Source organism: Cydia strobilella, chromosome 14 (genome assembly GCF_947568885.1).
Source record: "Cydia strobilella chromosome 14, ilCydStro3.1, whole genome shotgun sequence".
Lineage (NCBI taxonomy): Eukaryota > Metazoa > Arthropoda > Insecta > Lepidoptera > Tortricidae > Cydia > Cydia strobilella.
In genome coordinates, this window is record NC_086054.1 from 1,689,240 (window position 1) to 1,714,654 (window position 25,415).

A 25,415-nucleotide genomic window follows, 5' to 3' on the forward strand; every position below is an offset into this window, starting at 1 on the left:
TGCACGAAAAGTGCTATTTGACGCACTAGTGCGAGAAAGTAGCACCATATGTTCTGTAAAAACATTTTCTCTCTCTTTATGGACGAGTAAGCCTGACCAGGAATATATGATCACGCACCATGTTGCGGAATTTCACTGGAACTATTTTTTTATACTATACTGAACTGTCACCCTGTACTTGCGCAACAACAGCGCCCTCTTGACAATGATCATATAGTTTGTCAAAGGACTGTCTTATTTCAAACATAGACGGAGATAATCATACTTTCTTTGTCTTACACTAGTACTAGCAACCAAAAGAAAAGGATGAGTATAGTTTTTTTTGTTCTTATTTACTGCCAATTTGGTTTGACCAAGTATATATTACTAGGCAGGCTTTACCTACGTAGTATTCTTCCCTCTTAAATTAAATTTAAATGGCAGGTGTTAAGCTAAAAACTTCCGTAGTAGTACAGGGAAATGTATATGTACTATGTACTAACTATAGAGCAATGGAGTTTATGGACTACATATATAACCATTTCCCTGTAAAACATCTGTAGCTTATACAGTTTTTAAGAATAACAACGTGATCTTACAGACCAGTAAATGTCTTCATAAAAAATATTAACCTTGAAAAATCCTTTGATTCAAAAGAAAACTAATATAAACGTCACAACCAAGGTCCTTTCCAACAGATACTCCCGATTGTAAACACTAATATTAAGTCATCACCTTTAAAAACTTCAATGTTTATCTTTATTATGAAGACAGAGATTCACACATCAACATCAAAAACACAAATTATATAGGATATGTTGTTACCCCAGTAATCAGTGCTATTTCAGAACATTAAAACGTTATTTTTTTTATTTTTGTAAGTAATGTCGCGCTTGCGGCCTAGAGCGTCGGCAACGGATTATTCGAATTTAGAATATCGGCCATTTTGAAATTTAAAAATCGAACGGCGTCGACGCGGCAGTGGCGACAAGGAAAACAAACAAACGTCAAATTCGGGGCAAATGCTAAATGGTGAAAAGTTATGACAGTTATCTTCGTGATCGAGGTATTTGCGCGCAATTATCTGCGCGCGAGTGACTAGCGCGCTCCAATTTTGATAGACATCAATTTTAATGTGTCAAATTCCTATTGACACTCGACCTTGAAATAATTTAATGGAAACATATTTGAAGAATTATGAGCCAGCAAGTAACGTTTGAGCATTAAACCACTGATATTAAAAGCTTTATCAATGGCATCAACCATCAATGATGAGTGCCATAAACAGCTATTTCAAGTCTTTTGATGTTGAGAAACCGATAAAATCGACGCTGAAAAATGATTAACGGCAAGACTGATCTAAGATAATATTTGTTTATCGAGAAGGGTATATTCTTGTTTTTCATCAATAGGTACTATGATGTATGGTTACATATTACATACATAAGAACATATATCTCAAGAAAAGTCCGATGGTCTGATTGGTGTAGAATATAGAGCGGACCAATACAAAGTACCCTCCAGGAGTTATGCTTTTGAGTCTAATGAGTTGTTTAAGTGTTGTATGTATTGCAACTGACATTCGGAACTGCAAGCGATGTAGGGAATGTACGGCGCTTCATAGAAGGTACGAGTATGTATGGAAGTAGCTCTACTAACGCCATCTGTTAGATCTTGTGGCATGACATTGACAATGACAAAGGAGACGTCACATTGGTGTTCGTGATGGTAAAGTTATAAAGGTGAAAAGTGCTGACACGAGCTCGTTTCTGAAGAAATTGTAGCTGACGTAACAAGGGTTTCTGTTACAAAGGCAAGTTCAACGACACCACGATCTTCATAATACGTGAAACACATACTTTGGTGTTTCAAAAATAATCATAGGGAAGCTGGAGCTATCAGGTTTCCATTTTTCCATGCAACGGCGGATCCAGTTTTATGTTCAGGGTGGTCACGTGATCAAATTCTAGTTATTTTTTCTTTCTTCAGTCTTTGCATCTTTGGCGAATTCAAATGGCTTGGTTGTTTTCTTTACTGCTGATGACGACCCGTTAGGCTGGTTCTATGTTTGTAGGCGCTTTTCACTACATAAGTTTACCCGTGTTATCAGCTACGCTTGTAGCGCGTAGCTTGTGCTGCCAGTGAATTTGTTAAATCGTGACTGTGAAGTTACGAAGGAACCGCTAATACGGTCTTAAACTAGTTTTTAAGTAAATTGTAACGGATGCAGTAAACAAACGGCTGCGTTCGTCCCGATTTTGAGTCTGTCTGGTTTATATTATTATTTAGTTTTTTAATACAGTCATTTTCACAGGCCTTTGCGTCTATTGGAGATGATTTATGCATTGCTGTTTAGACAGCGGGTTTGGTGATGCGTGAGCGGCACGACCTCCCATATTTTTGGCAGAGCTCATGCCACCTGAGGTTCCAGTCCCGTTTTGCTTTCTGCGACACCTCCTGCTATCTAACGCATTAAACCAGGCTTGGTCGCATAGCCTTCTCCCCTCCACAACACGCTTGAGCCATCCATCACGGTCTTCAACTAAGGTTTCCCAGGCATGGTGGTCGATTACAAAGTCTTTAAAGCGCAGCATTGGTCTTCCAAGGTTCTTTTTAGCATACGCAACTTTTTCTGCACCAAGCAAGACACGTCGAGGTATTTGTGAGGGTTCCGTCCGGGGCACATGCCCCAGCAACCGCAACCGCTGATACAGTATTTAAATTTGAATGCAGGGTTTTATCATAAACAATACAAGAGCGATTACAATATTACGTACACCACACGTGCTATTGCCTTGTACTGTACATACACCCAGCTGTTTGTTATTTATGAGATAAAATTCTGTTAAATTTGTATTGTAAAAAAAAATATTAAGGGAGAACGTCCTCTTATAGTTCTACAAGAACGAGAGGCATTATATTATACGTATAGAATACGTATTGTGGATTGAAAATTGCCCGAAAACTGTAGCTTGGCAACGAGAGTCATCCGCGTATTAGTGCGTGCGACCAAGGTGGTCTGATGGCGACTGTTCAATCACTGACATGCCTAACAAAACTTTCGAGGCGATCATACAGAATATTTTGGCCAAGAATTGAAAACCGAAGTTCTTTCCCGCTTCGTCAGTGACACCTAACATATAGCCGCGGAATTCGATCCGCTGGGAACCGCGAGACAGGCGATATTTATTGGCCCTGTGTTCTTAAAGACCGGATTTATCTGATGTCATTGAACCGCGACGTGAGAATTCTGACACTATTTTTAAATAGTTAATGAGCAAATTTTGTCCGTTTGATGTCATGCAATTGTAATTAATTATGATGAGGATGTTGAACCCGACTTTTTAGCAACCGAAAAAGCGGAAAACGGCAATGTTGCCATGATATGTGGTAAAACAGTTGAAAGGCGTGTATCTAGGAGTCAAAATGGCGGTGTTCATTATTTGCATGAGGCATTTAGGAGGAGAAGGGGGTAGAACCAAATGTCACGGAATGTCACATGAGGGGGAGGAGTCTCGGGCAAATCACATTATATTTTATTCTAGGTAGGTCTATATTATATGGAGAAGGGATAATTCTCAGTGACAATGTGTCAGATACGAGTAAGTGTCACTCATATGGATGGACTGTTTTCGAAGTCAAAATTGTACCGAGAGCTTCGTCTATATATACAGGGTGGCTACAAAATAAGTGCATTCCCGTTGCCAAGGAGGTTTTGGGATTATACTGAGCAACTTTTACTATGGGACCAACCACGAAATCGCGAAAAAAAATTACCCTCCCATAAAAAATGGACCAGTCAAAATGTTTTAAACAGCCACATTTTTTTACGCGATTTCGGGATTGGTCCCATAGTAAAAGTTGCTCAATATAATCCCAAAACCTCCCTGGCAACGGGAATGCACTTATTTTTTGGCCACCGTGTATATATGTTGTCGCTAATTCTTATTAGCATTTTGTGATGTATTCATGTGATCATTTGATCGGTCATGCTTACAAGATATGGCCCATATCCCGTGTAGGTTACCTACCTACAAAATCAATTAATTTTACCAAAGCAACAGGAAATTGGGTACGATTGTTTGTAACATTGACATGTAAGTACGTCACCTTGTTACGACAAGTTAACGTTATTTTGACGTCAATTTCCTGTGATTACGACATATTATGCGACCTGCAATTCAAGTTGATTGACTTCACTGTGTACATATGGCATAAGTGGATGCTGAATAGAATACCGTAATTTGATTACAATCGGATGGATTCTCGAATAAAGGTCATTGTGGACAAACGTTATGTAGTTTTTTAAATAGCTGATAAGATAAAACACTTGTTTTATTCCTGGAGTTATAAGCGTCCATATGTAAAGATTGTTAGCCCCCTATGTTATACACGGTGGCTAAAAAATAAGTGCATTCCCGTTGCCAGAGAGGTTTTGGGATTATACTGAGCAACTTTTACTATGGGACCAACCCCGAGAAAGCGAAAAAAATATTTAGCTGTTTCATACATTTTGGCTGGTCCATTTTCTATGGGAGAGTAATTTTTTTTTCGCGATTTCGTGGTTGGTCCCATAGTAAAAGTTGCTCATCAGTATAATCCCAAAACTTCCCTGGCAACGCGAATGCACTTATTTTTTAGCCAGCCTGTATAAATAGATATTATAGGACATTCTTACACAGATTGACTAAGTCCCACGGTAAGCCCAAGGAGGCTTGTGTTATGGGTACTCAGACAACGATATATATATAATATACGAATACTTAAATACATATTAGAAAGCACCCATGATTCAGGAACAAATTTCTGTGCTCATCACACAAATAAATGCCCTTACCGGGATTCGAATCCAGGACCATCGGCTTCACAGGCAGGGTCACTACCCACTAGGCCAGACCGGTCGTCTAAGAAAAGATAGATGCAATACTTGCACATTCTATAACCATCTCAACACAACATACCTAACCAAAATAAAACAGTGAAGTGTATTAAAAAGTAACACAAATTTATTGTTGCCGAAACTGACATAAAAATTTTAGCCAATGTCAGTCATTGTAACGGCATGTGGTAGGAGAACAGAGCAAACGAAGGATGCTGCTTAGCCAGCCCTATATATTAAACCGAAAGGTTCCAACCGATTACCCTAATGACCCAATTTACCTCGATCTACCCTAATTAAATTAAAAATGTACTGAGTTTAAACTGAAATAGATGATATATATTAAAGAAAACCCGGCCAAGTGCGAGTCGGAGTCGCGTTCCAAGGGTTCCGTACATTACACAATTTAAACAATGTATTTTTATGTGAAATGCCCGTAGGGGTCGGATCAAAAACTAAGTTTAAGTCCGACTCACGCTAATAGGTTTTCCGGTGATCTATAGGTAAAGATCTATTTTGTGTATTTTTTTCAAAATTTTTGACCCAGTAGTTTCGGAGATAAAGGGGGGGAATGGTAATTTTTTGCCTATTTTCTTGAATAACTTCTAAACTATTTATCTTAAAATTATAAAAAAAATATATTTGAGATTCTCACAATGAGCTCTTTCATTTGATATGTAACACGATATAGTTTGACAAACTATTTTTAAATATTCTCATTTACCCCCCAAAAGTGACCCCCGTGTTTAAAATTAATATGTTTACGTTACATGTCCATCTTTGGGTCACAAACTTACATATGTGTACCAAATTTCAACTTAATTGGTCCAGTAGTTTCGGAGAAAATAGTTTGTGACAGACGGACAGACAGACAGACAAACAGACGCACGAGTGATCCTATAAGGGTTCCGTTTTTTCCTTTTGAGGTACGGAACCCTAAAAAGTGACGATGCCCTCCAGTGGTGAAGACTGGATTAAAACCGGCATCTTTAGCTATCGCGGCTAACGCCATGAACCCCTAGGCTACCTCGCCACGGCGGAACCGGTCCCAATTTCTCGACTATATGCCATCTTAGTAAGACTAGGCATCTTTGACCACTTTGTCACTTTTTCTTTAATATACAACATCTATTTCAGTTTATAATTTATATAAAATATATTAGTAGTGTGACTACTTAAAACAGAAATCAAAAATATTTAATAAACAAATTTGATTTGTTCCCAAACTTGTGTATGTACTGAGTACTTCGTTTATATATATTCCGTCGCTGTACAAAACTAGGCCAACTACGTAAGTAACATTAATTGCATATAATAACTGCACAAATCATCGATCAACAATGCGTCTGCGCGTGCGCCTGTTTTGGGGAACAATCCGCGCGGCGCTGCCAACAGCGTTTATGGTTTGCCTAGGCGGGTCACATTGCATAGCTAATAATTTAAAATTCTACCTAGTCTATACATAATTTCTGACACATAGTTAATTGTCCTTAAATACTGTGATTTTATTTGTTAAATAATTGAGTTCTATATACTTAACCCATTAGCGCCTACACTTTTGGGAACCCACCATTTTTAGTTCCGTACCCGAAGGGTTAAAACGGGACCCTATTACTAAGACTACACTGTCCGTCTGTCCGTCTGTCTCGAAAACGGCTAAACTGTTCGCTATAGTTTTCGTTTTTTTTTCATGTTTTTTGGACCCATGGTCACAATAAGGGTTCCTAGTTAACTACGGAACCCTAAAAAATATATCTTCAGAAGTCACTATTTTTCAAATTGCATTTCTACCGCCACCTACCGGAAAACGCTTGAACTTGGAAAACACTCGTAAAGCATCCAGACGTCCGAATCAAAACAATCAAACATTTGGCAAACTTTCAGTGAGTTTCCCTCATTCAACGAGCGAGCGCTAGATGGCGGTAGCTACTAAAAACGAATTCCATCACACATCACACAAAACGTACCTAAACAGTTATTGTAAAAGCTACCTTATAGTATTTAATATTAAGTTTAATATTCAAAAGATCAACTTAATTTTTTTTAACTTTTCACCGTACGAACGCTAGATGGGGTTTGCTTCAACGAATCTAATTTATGACTATGACATTGAAACTCTTATTTAACAGTAAAATGTGTATCTAAAAACAACTCTACGTTGTTAGATATAAAGTTTATATTAAGATTTACGAGATTGGGAAGTAAAAGTGGAGTTGTTTATGTTATGGCAGACGTTTATTTTTGAATCGGAGCGTTTTTAGTTTACATTCAGATTGCTTCCGAACGTCGTAGGCTCAATAAACCAGTACATAAAGGGGCCCACTGACTATCAATCCGTCGGACGATATCGGCCTGTCAGTTGTTCGGAACTGTCAAATTTTTGTTCTAACTGACAGGCCGATATCGTCCGGCGGACTGATAGTCAGTGGACCCCTTTATGAAGTTGTTTTCGATTTCACTAGCAGTCATTTAATCTACAAATAAGATTGCTAGAGTGGAAAAAATATTTTTTCCGTATATAGGAGACTAATAGCATTTTGTATAAAAGTTGTGCCACATATTGACAGCTCGTTTTATATACATTTTCATACATTAAAAGCTCGTGGTTATATATAGCCGTGCCATGCATGCAATGAGCAACCGTCATGGCCCTATACTGGCGATGCAAATTCAGTAAGCCACTCTGATCATTTTGCTGTGACACTAGAAAGCCTTGTTTATTTAATCTTATGGCATGCTTGACTAGGCAATCAGAGTACAGCTTTGAGGTTGTTAAGCCAGGTAACCACGTCGGGTGTCAGGGCATCCAGGTCCTCAGCTGGGCCAGGATAGGAGTGAAGCGGGTAGCGCCGGAATATGTGCTCAGTGGTTTGATCTTCTTCGCCGCACTCGCAGAGGGGAGACTTTCCAACCCCACTTATGTTGAAAATAATTACAGCGGCCATGACCAGTTCTCAACCTATTCATACGACACCAGATCTTACGAGGTAGATGAAACTTGGTTTGCTCGTTGGATCTGGGAGATAGGGAGCGTCTTTTTTAACCTTGAGAGCCTTGTGGTGTAGAGGGTACCAATATTGCCTTGAAATAATCAAAATATGCCGTCGTGTCTCCATCATAAATATCTCCCAGCATTTTCCTAATCCTTTCTGATAGCGCCGTGTTTTTGCCAAATGTATGATTAAGTGGCTGGCAAGACCTGCTGGTAATTAAATAGTTGCCGCATGCTTATTTGCGTTAATTACGACGTTTTATTTTTCTAATAACTAGTGAACGTATATTTTAAGCTTGATTGAGATTTTATGCGTAACACTTGAAAGGAGTTTAAGTCTTCAAACTTCATTTTAAAATAGATTTTGAAGTAGAAATATTAAAAGTTGAAATAATAAAAATATAATAAGATAAGATACGTAAATAGTATTTTATACAATCGTGATATAATAGAGATCTTTTCAGTCGAGTACCGTGTTTAAGCAACGAAGCTTGCTGAGTTGCTTAAGTTAAGGTACGAGATTGAAAAGCTTGATTATATCACTATTGTATACAATACTTTTTCTACGAGACAAAAAAATAATACTTTCAACTAGTAGAATCATATAAGTAAACAAACCAAAAGTATACAGCTAAGATACGCGAGCTGCCGCAGCCCGCGATACCTCGCGGCACGGCCGCCGGACCCGGCGCCCCCGGCGGGTTGGCCAACGACACCTCCTCGTATCTCATGAGGCCCTGGTACCTGCTCCTTGCTAAATTCGTAGGGTATGGTTGTTGCTATATGAAGGGTGTCACATGCGCGTTTCTGACTTATGAAGCTATTGTTTCTACTACAACATAAAATAAAATGTTTTTGTTGGTCAACCAATCACAAAGCAGATGCGACGCATATGCATTGAATCGAGTCTCCTTAAACAAAAAATATTTTATCTAAATGTATGAAGTTCTATTTTCAAAATTTTTATATTTCACTAAACCGTATCGATAAAATTCTTATGCTTGAGTCGGAAGTGCCATAGACTATACAACGCTGAAAAGAGTAAGGTTGTAGTGTTGCATATGAAGTTGTAATACACAGATTATACTCGACGAGTAGAAAAATAAAATTTATTCAATTGAAAAGTATCCAAAAATGAAGACAATCATATTACGCGTAAACAACAGCTTGGTATCACAGCAAACAAACAGTGCCACCTAGCGTGTAATGTTAATTAAAGAATTTCGAGTCCCAAGGCAAATATTGTCAAAAAACTTGCCTTGAAAATGGAATGCGGTTCTATTTAAGCACCTAGTAACTAGCTACTTAAATATTGTATTGCTACGATGTCTCGTAGCAATACAATAGACGACGTAGCTCGTAGCATGGTTTGCTTCACACAATATATTGTAATTGCAACACCGGCACCGTCTGTTCGTAGAACCGAGGCCGTAGCCAACATGACAATCTTTATTATTTACAACGACGGGACTTAATCGCGTAAAATAAGTATTTAATTTACCTCCGACGTTTCGAGGACGGCGTTGTCCCCGTGGTCTCGGAGAAGACTGGCTAAAGGTAACGAAACGTACCATTGCGGAGCGAGTTAAGGAACATATCGCAGCTGTCAAGAACCGTCAGGTGAACAAGTCTGCTGTTGCTGAGCATTTACTAGAGTCAGGGCCAAACCACTGGATTGAGCTTCACAACCCTAGAATACTTTCTACAGATCGTGGGTTTTATAGTAGAAAAATTCGTGAAGCCATTGAAATCAAGAAACATAGAAATTTCAATCGAGACGAAGGTTTTAAGATCTCATCCACATGGAACCCAGTCATTAGTAAGTGTAAGCGAAACCAAATATCGAAAGTTGAAAAATCGAATATTGTGAGTGTTGTGTGTCGACCCGGTAACATCCCTAGTGCGCAAAACGTTCAAGTTAATAAACAAGACCAAGTGCGGGTAGTTCGAAAAACTCGCGCGCCTAGAAGATGTTGATGTCAACTTTAGCCAGTCTTCTCCGAGACCACGGGGACAACGCCGTCCTCGAAACGTCGGAGGTAAATTAAATACTTATTTTACGCGATTAAGTCCCGTCGTTGTAAATAATAATGAGTAAAAATCATGACAATCTTTTATCGAAAAACACTAATCGTTTTTTTTTAGCCTATTAGTGTGTCCCACTCCTGGGCAAAGGCCTCCCCTCCCGCCACTTGGCTCTATCCAATGCACATTCCCGCCACTCCACACAGAATGTATCAAGGTCGTCCCGCCATCTCCGTTTGGGTCTGCCTCTGCCCCGAGATCCATCCTGTGGGATCCAGTCCGTGGCTAATTTGGCCCAGCGTTCTGGGTGCATTCGGCAGATGTGCCCTGCCAAGTCCAATTTCAGCTTAGCGGCCTTCACTCACAAAACTGTATCGTGATCGCAGATGCGACTTAAAGTCGTACCGGAAGGTTTCTGTTTAATTAACAATTGAGTTAAAATTACACCTTGTGAATTCAATAAAAAAAAAACGTTTATTCTGGCGAAATAAACCCTATTTTACATTTACTTATTCTGCTAAACTGCAAGACAGAACAACAGACAGACAGACAACAGACAGTGCAATGGATATCTATTTCTTGGTTTAATTATTATGTTAATATTTTACTTGGGCGAGTTTGGACCGCAAGTTAGGATTCCCTACGGCACGCGGCAGTTACTTTTGCCAACCCTGATTTTCAATGAATTTATTTATTTAGTCTTATGGCATATTACAATTCATGGTCGCTTTACAGATTTACAAATTAATAGTTAGGTTCTTCACCCAATGGGCTGCGTCGTCGCTTAGCTTAAGTAAGTCCAGAGGATCTCCTGTGTACTTCCTTTTTGGGCACTCGCGGACTATGTGGTAAATGGACTGTACAGGTGCTCCACAGTCGCACTTCGGTGTATCTCGCCACCGAATGAATGAATGAATGAATGAATTGCAACATTGAACATAAGTTTGCTAGTTGAAGGTCGAGTAATATTTCGGAGATTAAATTCGTTCTTGCTGTAACCGAATACGGGCGAGTGCATTCGGTACGTGCTCCTATTTCTAACATTGCTTATAATTACTGATGCAATGAGGGCTACCGTTTTTGTGCTCACCAGTTGGCGCCACTGTAGATGTAGGTCTAGAAAAACAGATCTCTAAATCCTTCTATGCTTATTTTTATAAAATCAATGCGTTCTAATATACACCAAGGTATTTTAACGTCTAAATGTGCCATTTTTTCAACCTGTTTAATTTTGCATATATTTTAGTTAACACTTTTTTTAAACCACTAAAATTTATTGAGCTATATCATAGAGTAACTGATACTAGAGCGGTACTGTCATAGTAAATTTTGTAACCCCAGTAAATTCACTGCCATCTGTCGACACACTTTAAAACTAAAAATGAAGATTTATAAAAATACGATAGAATGTATTTAAATATAGATAAATGATTTTTTTATTTGCATTAATTATTTTTATGATTTTGACCCATGTTCTTTCACTGATATGCGTTTAAATTGTTAAATAACAAACGAAACCGTCAACGCCATCTATACGACTGTAGGCCAAAACTAGTAGCGCCCTCTGAATGAGAATCAAATTTTCTTGATTTTCGAGGCACGTTTTTTCCTTAGACTGTATCCATCTATTACGGAGTTATATCTATCTTTGCCATGATTAATCAAAGATGGACAAAGATTTACCACAATTATGAATAAGGAGTGAAAATTCCCGATAAAAAGCATGAAACCCCCAAAACTCCATCTACACTAGCGCCCCTAGCGGCGAAATTAAACGCGGTAGCCCACATTGACTACAAGTTCTTAATTTGTTTTGGTAACTGTATGAGTAAGTATGTAAAAGTGCATGAATGTTATTTACACATATATCATCGTTATAAATCGAAGCCAGTATTAGGTATGTTGAAAAAAGATCCAATTACTAAATCGATAAAAAAATCTATCTACTTACTCAATAATCGAACCTGCTTACTAAATTTGGTGTTGAGAATTGCGACCTGTAGAAGTAGAGGAGAACATCCGAACAGACAAACGAAACTGAAACGGAGACCTTCGAAAAGCTTCTTTCGATTTAAAATATCTTCGACAAAACATACAGTACTTTTTCCATAAGCTTAGTAGGTAATTCAATTTATGAACAATTTTGTGAACTGGAAACATCATCGTGTCTCAGAAATTTTGCTACAATTAGCGACGGAATATATAAACAAATATACATATTTTCTTCTTCGACCTATTGTTTTCCCGGCCTAACGCCAGGCTCCGTTTTCCTACACAATCTTCTCCACTTTGCCCGGTCTTCGGCATTCTCAGGTGTGAGATTGTTCACTTGCATGTCCGCTATCACGACGTCCAGCCAGCGCTTCTTAGGCCTACCGCGGCGTGATCTAGGGCCTTGGACAGTGAGGTTGAGGCATCTGTTTCCGACGTAGTCCACCGGTCTGCGGCTTATATGGCCGTATCACCGGAGGCGACTTTCCTGCAGCTTATCCGCTACGTCACGGAATCCGAGGCCGACGGACGGTTACGTATGCGATCTAGTCGTCATCCATCGCAACATCTTCATCACTGTGACGTGAAGCTGCTGGACATGTCTTCCGAGGACATACATCTAGACGAAACTCTTAGTACATTTTAGACTTATAAAAACGGACCATATGACTGACACTTATCTGACACATATCATTGAGAGTTATATACCCCTCCCGCATCTTTGAATTCGAATTACCCAATACACCATTTCCCGCTATAGGAAACTAGCTTTACTAGTAACAGCAGCTATAGTAAGTATAGCGCCTGGAAAAATTCTTATAGCAATTATTCAATTTGAGCATATTATGCACACAAATTAGCAGGCACTTCATTAATTATCTCAATTCCACCCCGCTTTTTACTTTCTCAAGGGATGATTTTCGGGATAAAAACTATCCTATGTCCTTCTTAGGGACTCAACCTATCTCTATGCCAAATTTCATCTAAATCGATTCAGCGGTTTAAGCGTGAAGAGGGAACACACAGATAGACAGACAGACATTTATTTATTTGTTTATTTGTTTACAGACTTTCGCATTTATAATATTAAAGTATGGATACTATAGTATGGATATTAGTATGGATTATATTGTTCTTCTTGCCCGGCTTTACAAAATTTGAAGTCGTCGACATGCGCGCAGTATGTGTCGCTCGCGGCACAATTCCCGCGGGGTCATTTTTAGGGTTCCGTACCCAATGGATAAAAACAGGACTCTATTACTAAGACTCCGCTGTCCGTTTGTTCGTCTGCATGTCACTAGGCTGTATCTCATGAACCGTGACAGCTAGACAGTTGAAATTTTCACAGATGATGCATTAATGTTGCCGCTATAACAACAAATACTAAAAACAGAATATAATAAATATTTAAGTGGGGCTCCCATACAACAAACGTGATTTTTTTGCCGTTTTTCGCGTAATGGTACGGAACCCTTGGTGCGCGAGTCCGACTCGCACTTGGCCGGTTTTTAAGCTCTAGCCAGACTTCTATATTTATTCTAGTTCGTTGGCTACAATAACAACCTAAATACAAAATATCTGCCAACAACATACATTACATACTTCCAGCTATCTCCTCTATATCGGGCAATAACCCAATATCAATATAGCACGTCGGATTCCTCGAGCCCATAAAGCAGTTCACGCTTGGTGAGAGGCCAACTGACGGGCGAGTTATGGGCGAGGCTGTACGTCATACGAGTGTGCCATGGAGTCACGAGACGACGTAAACTACTGTTGGTACTTGGATACTTATTTTGAATGTATATTTGTGCTTTATCTACCTATTAGGTAGTAAATTTTGGCGACAGGTCTGGTCTAGTCGGTACCATGCTTATGAAGGCGATTGTTCTGGGTTCAAACCCCGGTTAGGGCATTTATTTTTGTGATGTGTACAGATATTTGTTCCTGAGTCATGGGTGTTTTCAATGAATTTAAGTATGTGTATATATCGTTGTCTGAGTACCCTTAACACAAGCCTTCAAGGCTTACTCAATTTGTGTAAAAATTACTTACAAAAACTTGGTTACAAAATCTATGCGATATAAAGCAGAAATCCAATAGTTATTCGGATGTCTTTTGAAAGTTAAGATGTTTTAAATTTTTAGTTTCCGAATGGTTACTAAAAGAAGTTACCTTAGAATCTATGTATCTAAAAATTTTAATTTTCTGCACTAAGTATATATTCGAATAGTTTATGTTACCTTTCTCGCCACCCGTAACTATTTTATAGACTCTTTCTATAATCGATTAATGACACAAAATCTCTGATTATAACACAAATTGTGTAATTTAAACACACTTATTATTTATCAGAACGAATTAGAAAATCCCTACAAACAGTAAAGAAACGAACTGACGAAGTCAATAGCCTCGTACTTGTAGCAAACCTTACCCAAGGACTTCGCACGTATGCGCATAGATCTATAGGTCTGATAAGGCTGTACCGGCGTCGCCCTGACCATCATGCGCTAGGGCGGACTGTCGCATAGGTCAAGGAAGCCAGGGCGGGGGGCGTGGGCGGGCGGTTTGTTTACGGCGGGCGCAGTCCGCGCCGAGCCGCACGCTGCGCGCGCGTATCCAGTTCACGGCCGCTCTATTACCGTCCGGCTATTTCGGCGCAGTACACTAGTGTTCAGTTTCGCGCAGGTGTCCCGCCATGCGCGCGCGCTGAGCATGGAGCGCCGCTGCCGGCGCGCCGACGCGCCCGACCCCATGAAGGTGCGCCGCCGCGAGAAGCCGCGCGAGCGGTGGCTGCTAACCCGGAAAACATGGAAGTATATGAGCGATGCTGGCCGGAGACTCGTCCCGGATGGAGCTCAGAACCGCCCGGAAGACGTGCCGAGAATCGAGGCGTACTTCCAGGAGGTGTGCGCGAAGGAACCCAGGTTTCTCCTATGGAGGAAAAGCTCGTATCCAGGAGCGCTGCCCAAGCCGCGGCGAAAGAAGCGCCCGCGAGGTGGCTCGGTACGCTGCCGGTCTCCATCCGACGATTTACCCACGCCGGCACGCCCCACCGAGCTGTTCATCCCTCACACTTCCGGCGGACGATTCGATATCGCGAAATTACGGCGGGACTTCTTCGCGTCCCCTTCTCCATCGACTTCCGCGGTGCCGGTCGTCCCGACGGTCGACCCCAAGAAGCTAGACGAGGAGGACGAGAGCTCTTTAGTTGATTTGCTGCGCAAGTACCTGAAACTAGAAGAAGACAAGGGCCCGTCGCGGCTCTCGGATTCAGAAGAGTTAGTTAAGACTTTGAGGAGATATCTTAAGCGGCATTCGGAGAACATCCCCGCTGACTCCGACGGGGATCCCTCTCAGCGCTCGCTGTTAGAGAACCTCAGTAGATACTACTGCAGGTCGCCGAACAGGGACCATATAGTGCAGGATCTGTTGACCGACAGGAATCTGTTAAAAAGACTGTATCATGATCTTCGTAAAACTAAGCCTTATAGAGGCGGTAGGAACGGTGGCGGCGGCTACGGGCCGGGCGGGAGTGGGTTTGGTGCGCGTGGTGCTTTGCGTGGGACTGGGACTGGTAGGACTGAGATTCCGTCGCGTTTGGGAAAAGTGGGTTATGATAGCGATTACGATGTGCGTTCTCCGCCGATGTCGCCGCCGCCGCTCATCGAAGTGTTTAGCGAATCTTTGGAAGATAAGATGGTGGATTGCGGTACGCAGACGTACCCAATTCCTGAGGAGGTTTTGGTGGCGTTGGAGCGTGATTTTAGAGATCGGCAGGAAGCGGCGACAACGCCGACAAGTCCGACAAGTCCTCCACCTGAGAGGAAGCAGACACGGCGTCGCTCCAGCGTTGATCACGACGACGTTTCTCAATCGGTTAGCGACAAGCTTAAACGTTACTTGAAAATGGCTCGTAAAAAGAGTGTAGACGCCGACAAAGCCGATCGTTTCAAGCGTATAAACTACGATAAAAACCTGCGTAACATTAAACCTAAGTCCCCTGGCGAGGTAGACGATGACGGTCCTAACAAAGGTTGTCAAACGGAGGATGCGTGGATATTAACCTACCGTGATTTGCAATTCGCGTCTGTCGCGTCGACGCCGACGTCCCCGCCGACGACTCACGGTTTCTTGTCGACGCTGCTAGGCCGCAGCGCGCCTACAGTGGCCGGTCCCGCAGGTGGTATGCAGAAGTCGCGTTCGAGCAGCAGCGTGGTGCAGAGCGTGAGCAAGCGGCTGTGGCGGACGCGGAGTCGGTCGTCGAGCCGCGTCGCCGTCGCGGCGTGGACGCCTCAGGTCAGTCGCATCATATTCTGTGTAAAGCTTGCTTGTATACTCGCCGTTATACATAACGGAGCGGCTAAGGTGCTCAAAATTATCTGAACATGCACTTTCACGTCATTATAATACGTAGATGCTTTGTTCGGATTCTTGTAAACTGCACCTTAGCCGCCCCGATATATGTGAGTATTGTGTCATCACGATCTTCAATTGAGGGTCACAGCCACTATCTTCAAAAGAACATTTAAATTGCACTTGATATATGAGAATGGGGTTCACCGGTCGAAGATACAGATGGCGCCAGGATATGTTTTACCTTTTAATCCTACGAAAAGTGTCAAATTCTTATTTATGGCCTGGATGCTAACCTTTTCAGCCAAATCTCATAGAACAGAACAAGAGACAGGTAAAACCTATGCTGGCGTAATTGCCAACTAGGGAATGCAAACCGATTTTTAAGTGTATGGAAAACCAGTTAATAACCGAAATTTCACACAAGAAAAAACCGGTTTGCATTCCCTATTGCCAACCCCTTGCGGCTATGTTGATTGAACATCTGAATTAAACTTGACTTTTAATGATCGTGATAAACTACTTAATTTGTGTATTATTTGTAAAATTGTGTGTTTGTGTATGGTTATGGTAGGTAGTAAAAGTAGCAAAACTAACAGCTCCCTGCATATGTGGCTCTCCTTAAGAGAAGGGTCCTTATGCACATGAAATATAAGGACCCTTTTTCTGATGGATGGGTTATATACATATCGGCACTACATTGAAAAAATCTCGTATCACTGCTACTCAAAGCTGAACGGCAGTAACTGTATGCATCACATCATATCACAAATAGTTAAGTACTACATTTTTTGTTTTGTTTGACAGAACAAGATAGATACGAGTTTTTTTCAAAGTAGTGCCGATATCTGTATGCTGTAGCGCAGTAAATTAATACGTTGTTCTTATCTTAATCTTATTTGTAAAACAGCGTCTTTAACTATGACCTTGACACCTACGGCTGTTACGCATGGTCGGACACAAAGTAGCATTTTAACCAGCATCAGTTTTATGATCGCTTATAAATAGCGTCATTATAAAACCGTTACATAAAGGTATATCGTAATAAAACCTAAAATAAATCTTAAAACATTCGACAGTTTTCCCAGAATTTTTCTCCGTACACAAACTATTCATTTTCATCAATCTCCAGCGGCCCGACTCTAAAATTCTCTGTTTACATTTGAACAATGCTCGCCAGAATCTAGCGTATAATATTTTAAATCTTTCTACATGTTATGGGCGAACACTTAAAAATATATATCCAGACGCTTCAGGCAGAGCGTTGTTACTACGCTCTCGTTTGAATATAAAAACCGGACAAGTGCGAGTCGGAGGGTTCCGTGCTTTTTAGTATTTGTTGTTATAGCGGCAACAGAAATACGTCATCTGTGAAAATTTCAAATGTCTAGCTATCACGGTTCATGCGATACAGCCTGGTGACAGACAGAGAGATATTTTGTCTCAAGAGAGCGTATTTAGTGGAAAACCTCTTAAAACAAAAAAATGTCGACTTGTCCATGCTATTGACAATTTCATAAATTAATATCTTAGCCAATTACTTACCTACTTCCCGTTGGAAAAAAATATAAAACTCATTTAGTTTTAGCCGTACAGAATAATAGAGGAGAGTATTATTAAAACACGATTTTATTACAATTTTTTTATTATTTCACACAATTGCTCTGGTTGTAAGAGCTGTAAAGAAGTAAGTTAAAACTTCATGAAATGAAATAAAACTATGAAAACGGATTATATCGCGTATATTGAATTTATAATACATCCCGACGTTTCGAACTCTTTACAGCGTTCGTGGTCAACGGGTGACTGAGGAAAAATTACAAAATGCAAAAATACCCACATACTAAAATAATGAACAATCATAGACTACAAACTTTAAGGCTGGTTGTACATGCAAAATCGGTTCATAAGGCTAGTTATACACTATAATTATTTTTCAAGTAAAGATATATATATATACGCGATAAAAAACTATGCCGGCTCCAACCCTACACCACGGACCCGAGAAGATTTAATTCCCTCCTAAATTGTAGGAGGGTATCCCAATATGGGACCGGCAACAAACTCGGCGGGACACATCTTTTCAAAACATCAGAATGTCCAGCATCATCCAACACTACGGTCTCACAGTCTATGTCTCGCTTGCTCCTTTATCAGGTGGACTACAGGATCCCAAGCTGGTGGTAGAGAAAAGCCATCTTCCCTATTAAAGTTTGGATATTTCTTAATCTCAATGGCCTCGCGCAGCATTCTGGGTATGTAACGCTTCTCCTTGGCAAGAACCAGAGGCTTATCAAACTTGATTGAGTGATTGGCTTTATCCATGACATGCTCACAGACAGCAGACCTAGGTCGACGGTGCTTGACATCAGCTATGTCAAGCACCGTTGTGTGTGTAGGTGTTCATGAAATGCTTCATTCTACGGAGCGATCCATTTCTTAATAAGTGAGCTGACTGCTTTCCTAGTTTCTTTGACTTGTTTTGTTTGCTCACCCCATTCATTATCCCTGAGATGGAGTATATTATAAGAACCCGCGCCCTCTACAAAGAGCGATACAGCGGTGTCTGATATATTACTTTGAACCCCTAACAGCCGATATGGATCTAACTCTCCATAAGTGAATACCATGTTAGTTACATTAGGAGTAATTCCACCAAACTTCTCATTTGTCTTCGCTGTTCCTTCGTCGATTGTTTTTTCATCGATATCGAAAAACTTTTTACATATTTCAAGACTGTAATCTAACGGTTGGTGAACGAAAGGTTCTTTCTCCAAAGAACGGAACTGACCAAATTCAGAACATTGTAGATACAATCTTGTATACAGCCAGAATTTTTTTTTCACAAGATCTACGTTACAATCCCAACAAAAATCCTGTCTAATTATTTCGTTTGGTATCTTTTTGTCACAGAAGGATTTTATATGGCCTGGAGTTCCAAAATATGTGAGTCCATCACAAGTCATAATAGAAAATAGTTTCCCAAAACCTTTTTCTATCAATGTCTTTTTTGAATTTATCATTGTTGTCGCAAATTTTGAATCGTTTTATCAACTTGTCAACTCCCTCGGGGGTTTTAAATAACTCATCAATTGAATGGTAATAAGTTTCAATCTTAGCGATACAATCAGGAGTGCCATATTTTTCATATGCGTGGTAAATTACGTCAAAATATTCCTTGAATTCTTTTTTAGCCAAAAGCGGGGCGTCACTGGCCACGGCAGCGTCCACTAGCTCAGGGTACAGCATGCGCATCCAAGCCGCCAGTCTTCCGGCGTCGTCTACTCCAACAACCACAACCTTCGACGATTCGTAACCTGATTGAGACTTAATACTCTTTATTATATTTGCAACATTAGCCAATATTTGCTCAGTGGTTAAAAACTTAAAGTAATCTTTGTCTATTGGCAAAATGCTAAGAAGGTCGTGATATGAATTGTATCTTTGAAGGATTAGGAAAGTAGATCCATTTGTTTCTTTTGCCAATTGTGATATCAATAAGGAACCGTCAGCAAGGCGTTCTTCCGTATTGTCAGGGATATAACTTGATATCTCTATATAAATTGGTGCATTTGGTTGCGAATGGTCGTTATCGTGCGAAGCGAAATACGTAAAATTAAATGTTCTCTTTTCATTTGGATCAAAATGGTCAACAGGTTGGGTTATATATTTTCTAGTAACATTATAATACTGACAACCAGCGTAATTCAAGATTAGAATGATCACGGTGATAACACTTACAGGATGCATGATGCCAACTTGAAAGCAGGTTTCTTCGTTGCTCTTCAATTTGTAAGTTGTCTATTTGCCATTGCAGGTCTATATATAGTAACGTGTTAGTTCAGCATACCAAGTTTATATAGCAGCGGACTTTACTGCTATTGATAAATGTCAAGTACCGTAAAATGGGGTGAGTAGGGACAAAACTGACATTGAAACCTCGATAACATTTTATTTTTACATATGCAAACTGAATGGTGTATATAATAAGTGTTCCGGACGTTTGTGTTTTAGTTTTTATTTTATTTTGGGTAGTTCCATTTCATAACTTTGACTATAAACAGGAAATCCCACCTCACCCCGTAGTCCCTCGTAATTGAGGTGATATGGGATTTCATACAAAGGTGATTTTGGAAGATTGTTGGATCGGTTTATAAACATTATTTTTGTAGCAGTAGCCTTAAAATCCCATTCCACCCCCGTTTCACCCCTTCTCTCCCCATTCATAACCCAACTCACCCCGCGAACCCCACTCACCCCATTTTACGGTACTTAAGTCCTTTAGCGAAATTCTTCGATTTTACTGTTTTGCGAAAAACTGTGCGAAATCGTTTGGGGTTTAGCATTGTACACTCGACTTCAAAGATATACACACTTTTGCGCCTCACGCTTTTATAATAAAGTGAAAAATGGAAACATATCTTTGGCGTCGACCAAGGAGAAGTTTTCGAAGTTACCAAAGGTCTGTTGCAAAATTTAAATTTATCAAACAACGAATACATGTCAAGACCTTAATATTATATAAAAATTTACTTCACTAAAAGTAATAAAAAAGCTGTATAGGATGCCATATATGTATTTCACGATTCTTCACTTGCCGCACAGACTCTTATTATCATTTAATTTAGTATTTTTTCTCTCTCTAAATAAGTGTCTTTAATTTTTATCATGCTATATTATTTAAAATATTGATAAATTTACCTATTAAAAATACATTAAAAAAATTACAATTATTCAACGTGTGAAGTGATAATGTATCGCTCTGCTATTTGCTAAATAAATTCTTAAATTGTTAAGTGTCATCAGCACATAAATTTACAGAAAATATGAATATTACAGACACATAATACACAATTACAATACATAATTATTTAACTTAGGTATTTGTACGTTACTGTTGTAGATAACAAACAAAAAGCATTTTATCAAAGAACTTACTAGAAGCCCGCTCCAGATTGAACAATTTGTTACAGTTTTGGTACAGTTTGTAAACGACCTTGAAGATCTCTCATGCTCATTGGGTAATGCGTGAAATGCACGCCAATCTCCAAGAAGATCATATCAAAACCAGTTCAAAAGCGTAACAAATTGTTAAGTTTGAATCTATTTATTAGACCAATAATAAAATTCTAGCTATATAAGTAGAGTCATACCATGTGTAAATTAAAAGACAAATATGTGTCCAATTATTATTCACAACGACGGGACTTAATCGCGTAACATAAGTACGTTCAAGTTCAAGTTGCTTGTCAAGTTAATAAATAAGACCAAGTGCGGGTAGTTCGAAAAACTCGCGCGCCTAGAAGATGTTGATGTCAACTTTAGCTAGTCTTCTCCGAGACCACGGGGACAACGCCGTCCTCGAAACGTCGGAGGTATCTTTAAAACTTATGTTACGCGATTAAGTCCCGTCGTTGTGAATAATAATGAGTAAAAATCGTGAAAGTTTAAATAAATATGTGTCATAATTTGACAAGGGATGTAAATGGCGCTGTTTGTCAAAATTTGGTCAGGTGGAGTATGAGAAATACCGGGGCAAGAGAAACATTTCTAGGGAATCCTCATACTGTTTCTCTTGCCCCAGCTAACTTTACATATCATATCATATCATATCATATCATATCATATCATATCATATCATATCATTTATTCAATGCAACCATGGTATTTCACAAAGATGTTAAAAGTAATAAGTACAAACATGAACCTAATAGGGTGTAGCAGTTTACATTGTAATTATTCTTACCCAGTAGGTAGTGGTGAATAATTGAATATTGGCTTATAACTACAAAAGGAATACAATCTTAACATTTATTATTATTATATAAGTTTATACTTGCACTCATTACATATCACACAATCGAGGCTAAGGTTGGTCTTGGAAGAAATCCTGCAAGGAATATGGGCATAATTGTAATAAGTAGGCCTTTAGTCTTTTTATAAAAAATGTGTTTTTTTCGTTTGAGATATGTTGGGGAATTTGATTAATAGTTTATCAATACCGTATTAGAAAGTACCACATAAGCAATGGCAAAATGTTTTCTGTTTAAACCAATCTATAATGATCTGCCAATCAAGAGTCATTGAACATCAAATTCCACACTTATTCATAACACTCAGCGGCGGCCAGCAAAATATTTACGCAAACTTATAGTTTAAATTTATAACTCAAACGTCGGGCCAGAAACATGAAATATGCGCGCGATGATCATCTGCCGGCAATTTAGCTTGTTACTTCAATATGTTTAACGTATATCTATTTGCTGGCTGTAATTTTTATGGCCTAAGTGTCAGAAAGTCAGAATTGGTACATTACAAGCTTTTATTTAACTTGCAATATTTGTTTGTAACATGTTTGTTCGGGTCAGATCATGCAAGATAAATTAGACACACTGATACTTATTCGATTGATATGAAGCTTCACATAATATATGTAAGTTAGGTGACAATATTAACCTTTTCGATATGGATGGTATAGAAAGGATGACAATCTCTCATGGCAGAATTGTTGCAATTTTATTATTTAAATTTGAACTCCAAGTCCACACATACCTACATATAGTTCCAATTTCAAAAACCCATTTGCTCGACTTATCGGGTTTAACCGCTTAACTCACCCCTCGCCTCTTAGCATGCAATTGGGAAAATGCTAAGCTTAATCAGTATTTAAAATCTGTTTTGTGGACTGTAAACTCCGTTTATACATTTTCGCTTAACAAATGTAATACAAACCATCTTCATGCAGCCAAGCCTTCAACCAGCCCGAGGACAGCGTAAAAACTTACCAACCACCTCATTTAAACGGCAAACCCACAGAGAATTTAAACGTTTTAAAGTTTTAGGCATAGTTAATCATCTGACGTACGTACGTTGGACAGGTGTGATAAACTGTCGGTGAACACTCGCATATGTCTCAACCAAGACGCAAACAGGGGCCTATTCCGAGTAATCAATTTGATATGTTTTTTATTATATTTTGATACCTTGAGCCGTGAATCGACGAGCGTTAGCGGTTCTTGCTGATTGGTGCGTCTTAACAGTACTTATAGGTGCGCGTGAGATGCCTGCACAAAAGATAATTAAACAAAAACCAGATATGTCTCAACTGATATATCTTAAACTAAGATAATCTAAAAACTGTAATAGTTGTCATATATAAAAGAAAAAGTGACGAAGCCCTCCAGTGGTGGTGGTGGTAAGATAATCTAATTTACGGTTTAAGTTAAATTCTCAAGATTCAAAATTGAAAATCCTGTGACAAGAATTTTATGACTCAGGACAAGATATACAAATTGAATCATAATTGACCTTTTTATTCGATAATTTGTTAAGTACTTGATACAAGAAAGTATTAGTGTAAACTAAGATAATCTAAAAACTGTAATAGATGTCATATATAAAAGAAAAAGTGACGAAGCCCTCCAGTGGTGGTGGTGGTAAGATAATCTAATTTACGGTTTAAGTTAAATTCTCAAGATTCAAAATTGAAAATCCTGTGACAAGAATTTTATGACTCAGGACAAGATATACAAATTGAATCATAATTGACCTTTTTATTCGATAATTTGTTAAGTACTTGATACAAGAAAGTATTCTTGGCCCAAAATCCATAGTTATTACAAAAAAAGTTATTTCTTGGACGAAGACATTTTAGTGTCCTTAGGTAAAAATTCTAAAAGATCTTGAAACAAATAATATTCCTTTAGATTTAGTTTATTTTTATTCATATTTAGTCTATAAGTAATTTGTCTTTTTATGATTTTGTTAATCCTTAATACATAAATAAATTTCTTCTTTAATAATATTCCTTGGTTCAAGAACTTTCTGTGAAATGACATAACTGAAGGCCGTATCAAAATAAGATGAAAATCATATCAAATTGTATACAGAATCGGCCACAGTATCTTACAGAATTACCTGTACCCGTACCATGAGTCACTGATAGCATCATCACTGATAGCGTCAAAACTGATATATACGCTAACGTCTACGTAATTTACTTTCTATACATCTCGCTCGCACTTATATGCGAGTACGAGCGAGATGCATAGAAAGTAAATTACGTTCTCGGTGCCAAACTGGTGGTAGCCACACTGGCGCCTACGCGTGCCCTAATGAGAACAGGAATAGCCCTTTATAAATAGCAATCGCAAATATGTGGTGCAAAGTTAAACTGTACGCAAGGTTTATTACCAGGGACTTTGGTACAAGTATAAATACATTTCATTGAATTTTCTTTGACAAAGTGCGACAATAGGGTATTTGACTGTATTTAAAAGAAATTATTTTACACCATGCATGAAATAAAGCACCAGAAGATTAATAGAGAAACGTAGACAGCCGTTATTTTTAAACACAATTTCTATTTTAAAACCCGTGTAAAACTATAAAGAGTAGGTAATTTGATTGTGACGTCACATGCTAGTGTTTCATATAAATTCCATAGTAGCAAAATCGTTTTGACAGTTCGAAAAAAGAAGCTGATAAGACTAGTAGTCAAATAACCCATTTTTTGACAATTATGCGACAAGGTCTCCGGCAAGCTCGGTTCTCCATACAAACGTAGTTCCGCTCAAATTTTAAAACGACGAGTTACATTGCTCTGAAACTTTACAGGTACTTTCAATAGGATATGGTATATCTATGTCTGTAATTGGTTTATGTAGCCTCAGATACCATAGTTAAAAAATACAGCTAATTTAAGTTTTTCATACAAAACTTGTTTTTGCTCTATTTCGTTTGTTTTATTAACTGAGTATATATAAACTAATTGCAGACCTAGATATACCTCATGTCATTGTATGTGCAAAGTTTCATTATAATCCAACACGTAGTTTTAAAATGAGAACGGAACTACGTTTGTATAGGAAGGTGCGATTCGGCCGAGATTGCCGGGGACTAGTAAGTTCGTGGTCTCCTCTCACTCTCACTGAGCGTACGCGTGAGTATGTTTCTTAATTTTAATTACTTTTACAGTACATATGGTGCTACTTTCTCGCACTAGTGCGTAAAAGAGCACTTTTCGTGAATATGTCGAAAGTTTAAAGGGCCATATGTACTGTAAAACGTTGTACGATACACGTGCGAATAGGTAATTCGCAACTTGTGTCAATTTAAAACACTCCCTGCGGACGTGTTTTAATTTATCGCCACTCGTTTCGAATTTCCTCTTTTCCGCACTTGTATCGTAAA

General features: G+C 39.0%; 2 protein-coding genes across 2 annotated transcripts in view; both read left to right on the forward strand.

The window, feature by feature from the left end:
* The window catches only part of LOC134747035 (endoplasmic reticulum-Golgi intermediate compartment protein 2), a 250,842-nt gene that overhangs the window by 136,226 nt on the left and 89,201 nt on the right, over positions 1–25,415 (forward strand). The window lies entirely within an intron of this gene.
* Positions 14,445–25,415, forward strand: part of LOC134747018 (uncharacterized) — a 72,009-nt gene continuing 61,038 nt past the window's right edge. Inside the window, exon 1 of the mRNA XM_063681562.1 lies at positions 14,445–16,166. Within this exon, the coding sequence (XP_063537632.1) occupies positions 14,583–16,166 (1,584 nt within the window). The 5' untranslated portion in view covers positions 14,445–14,582. The remainder of the gene's footprint in view (positions 16,167–25,415) is intronic.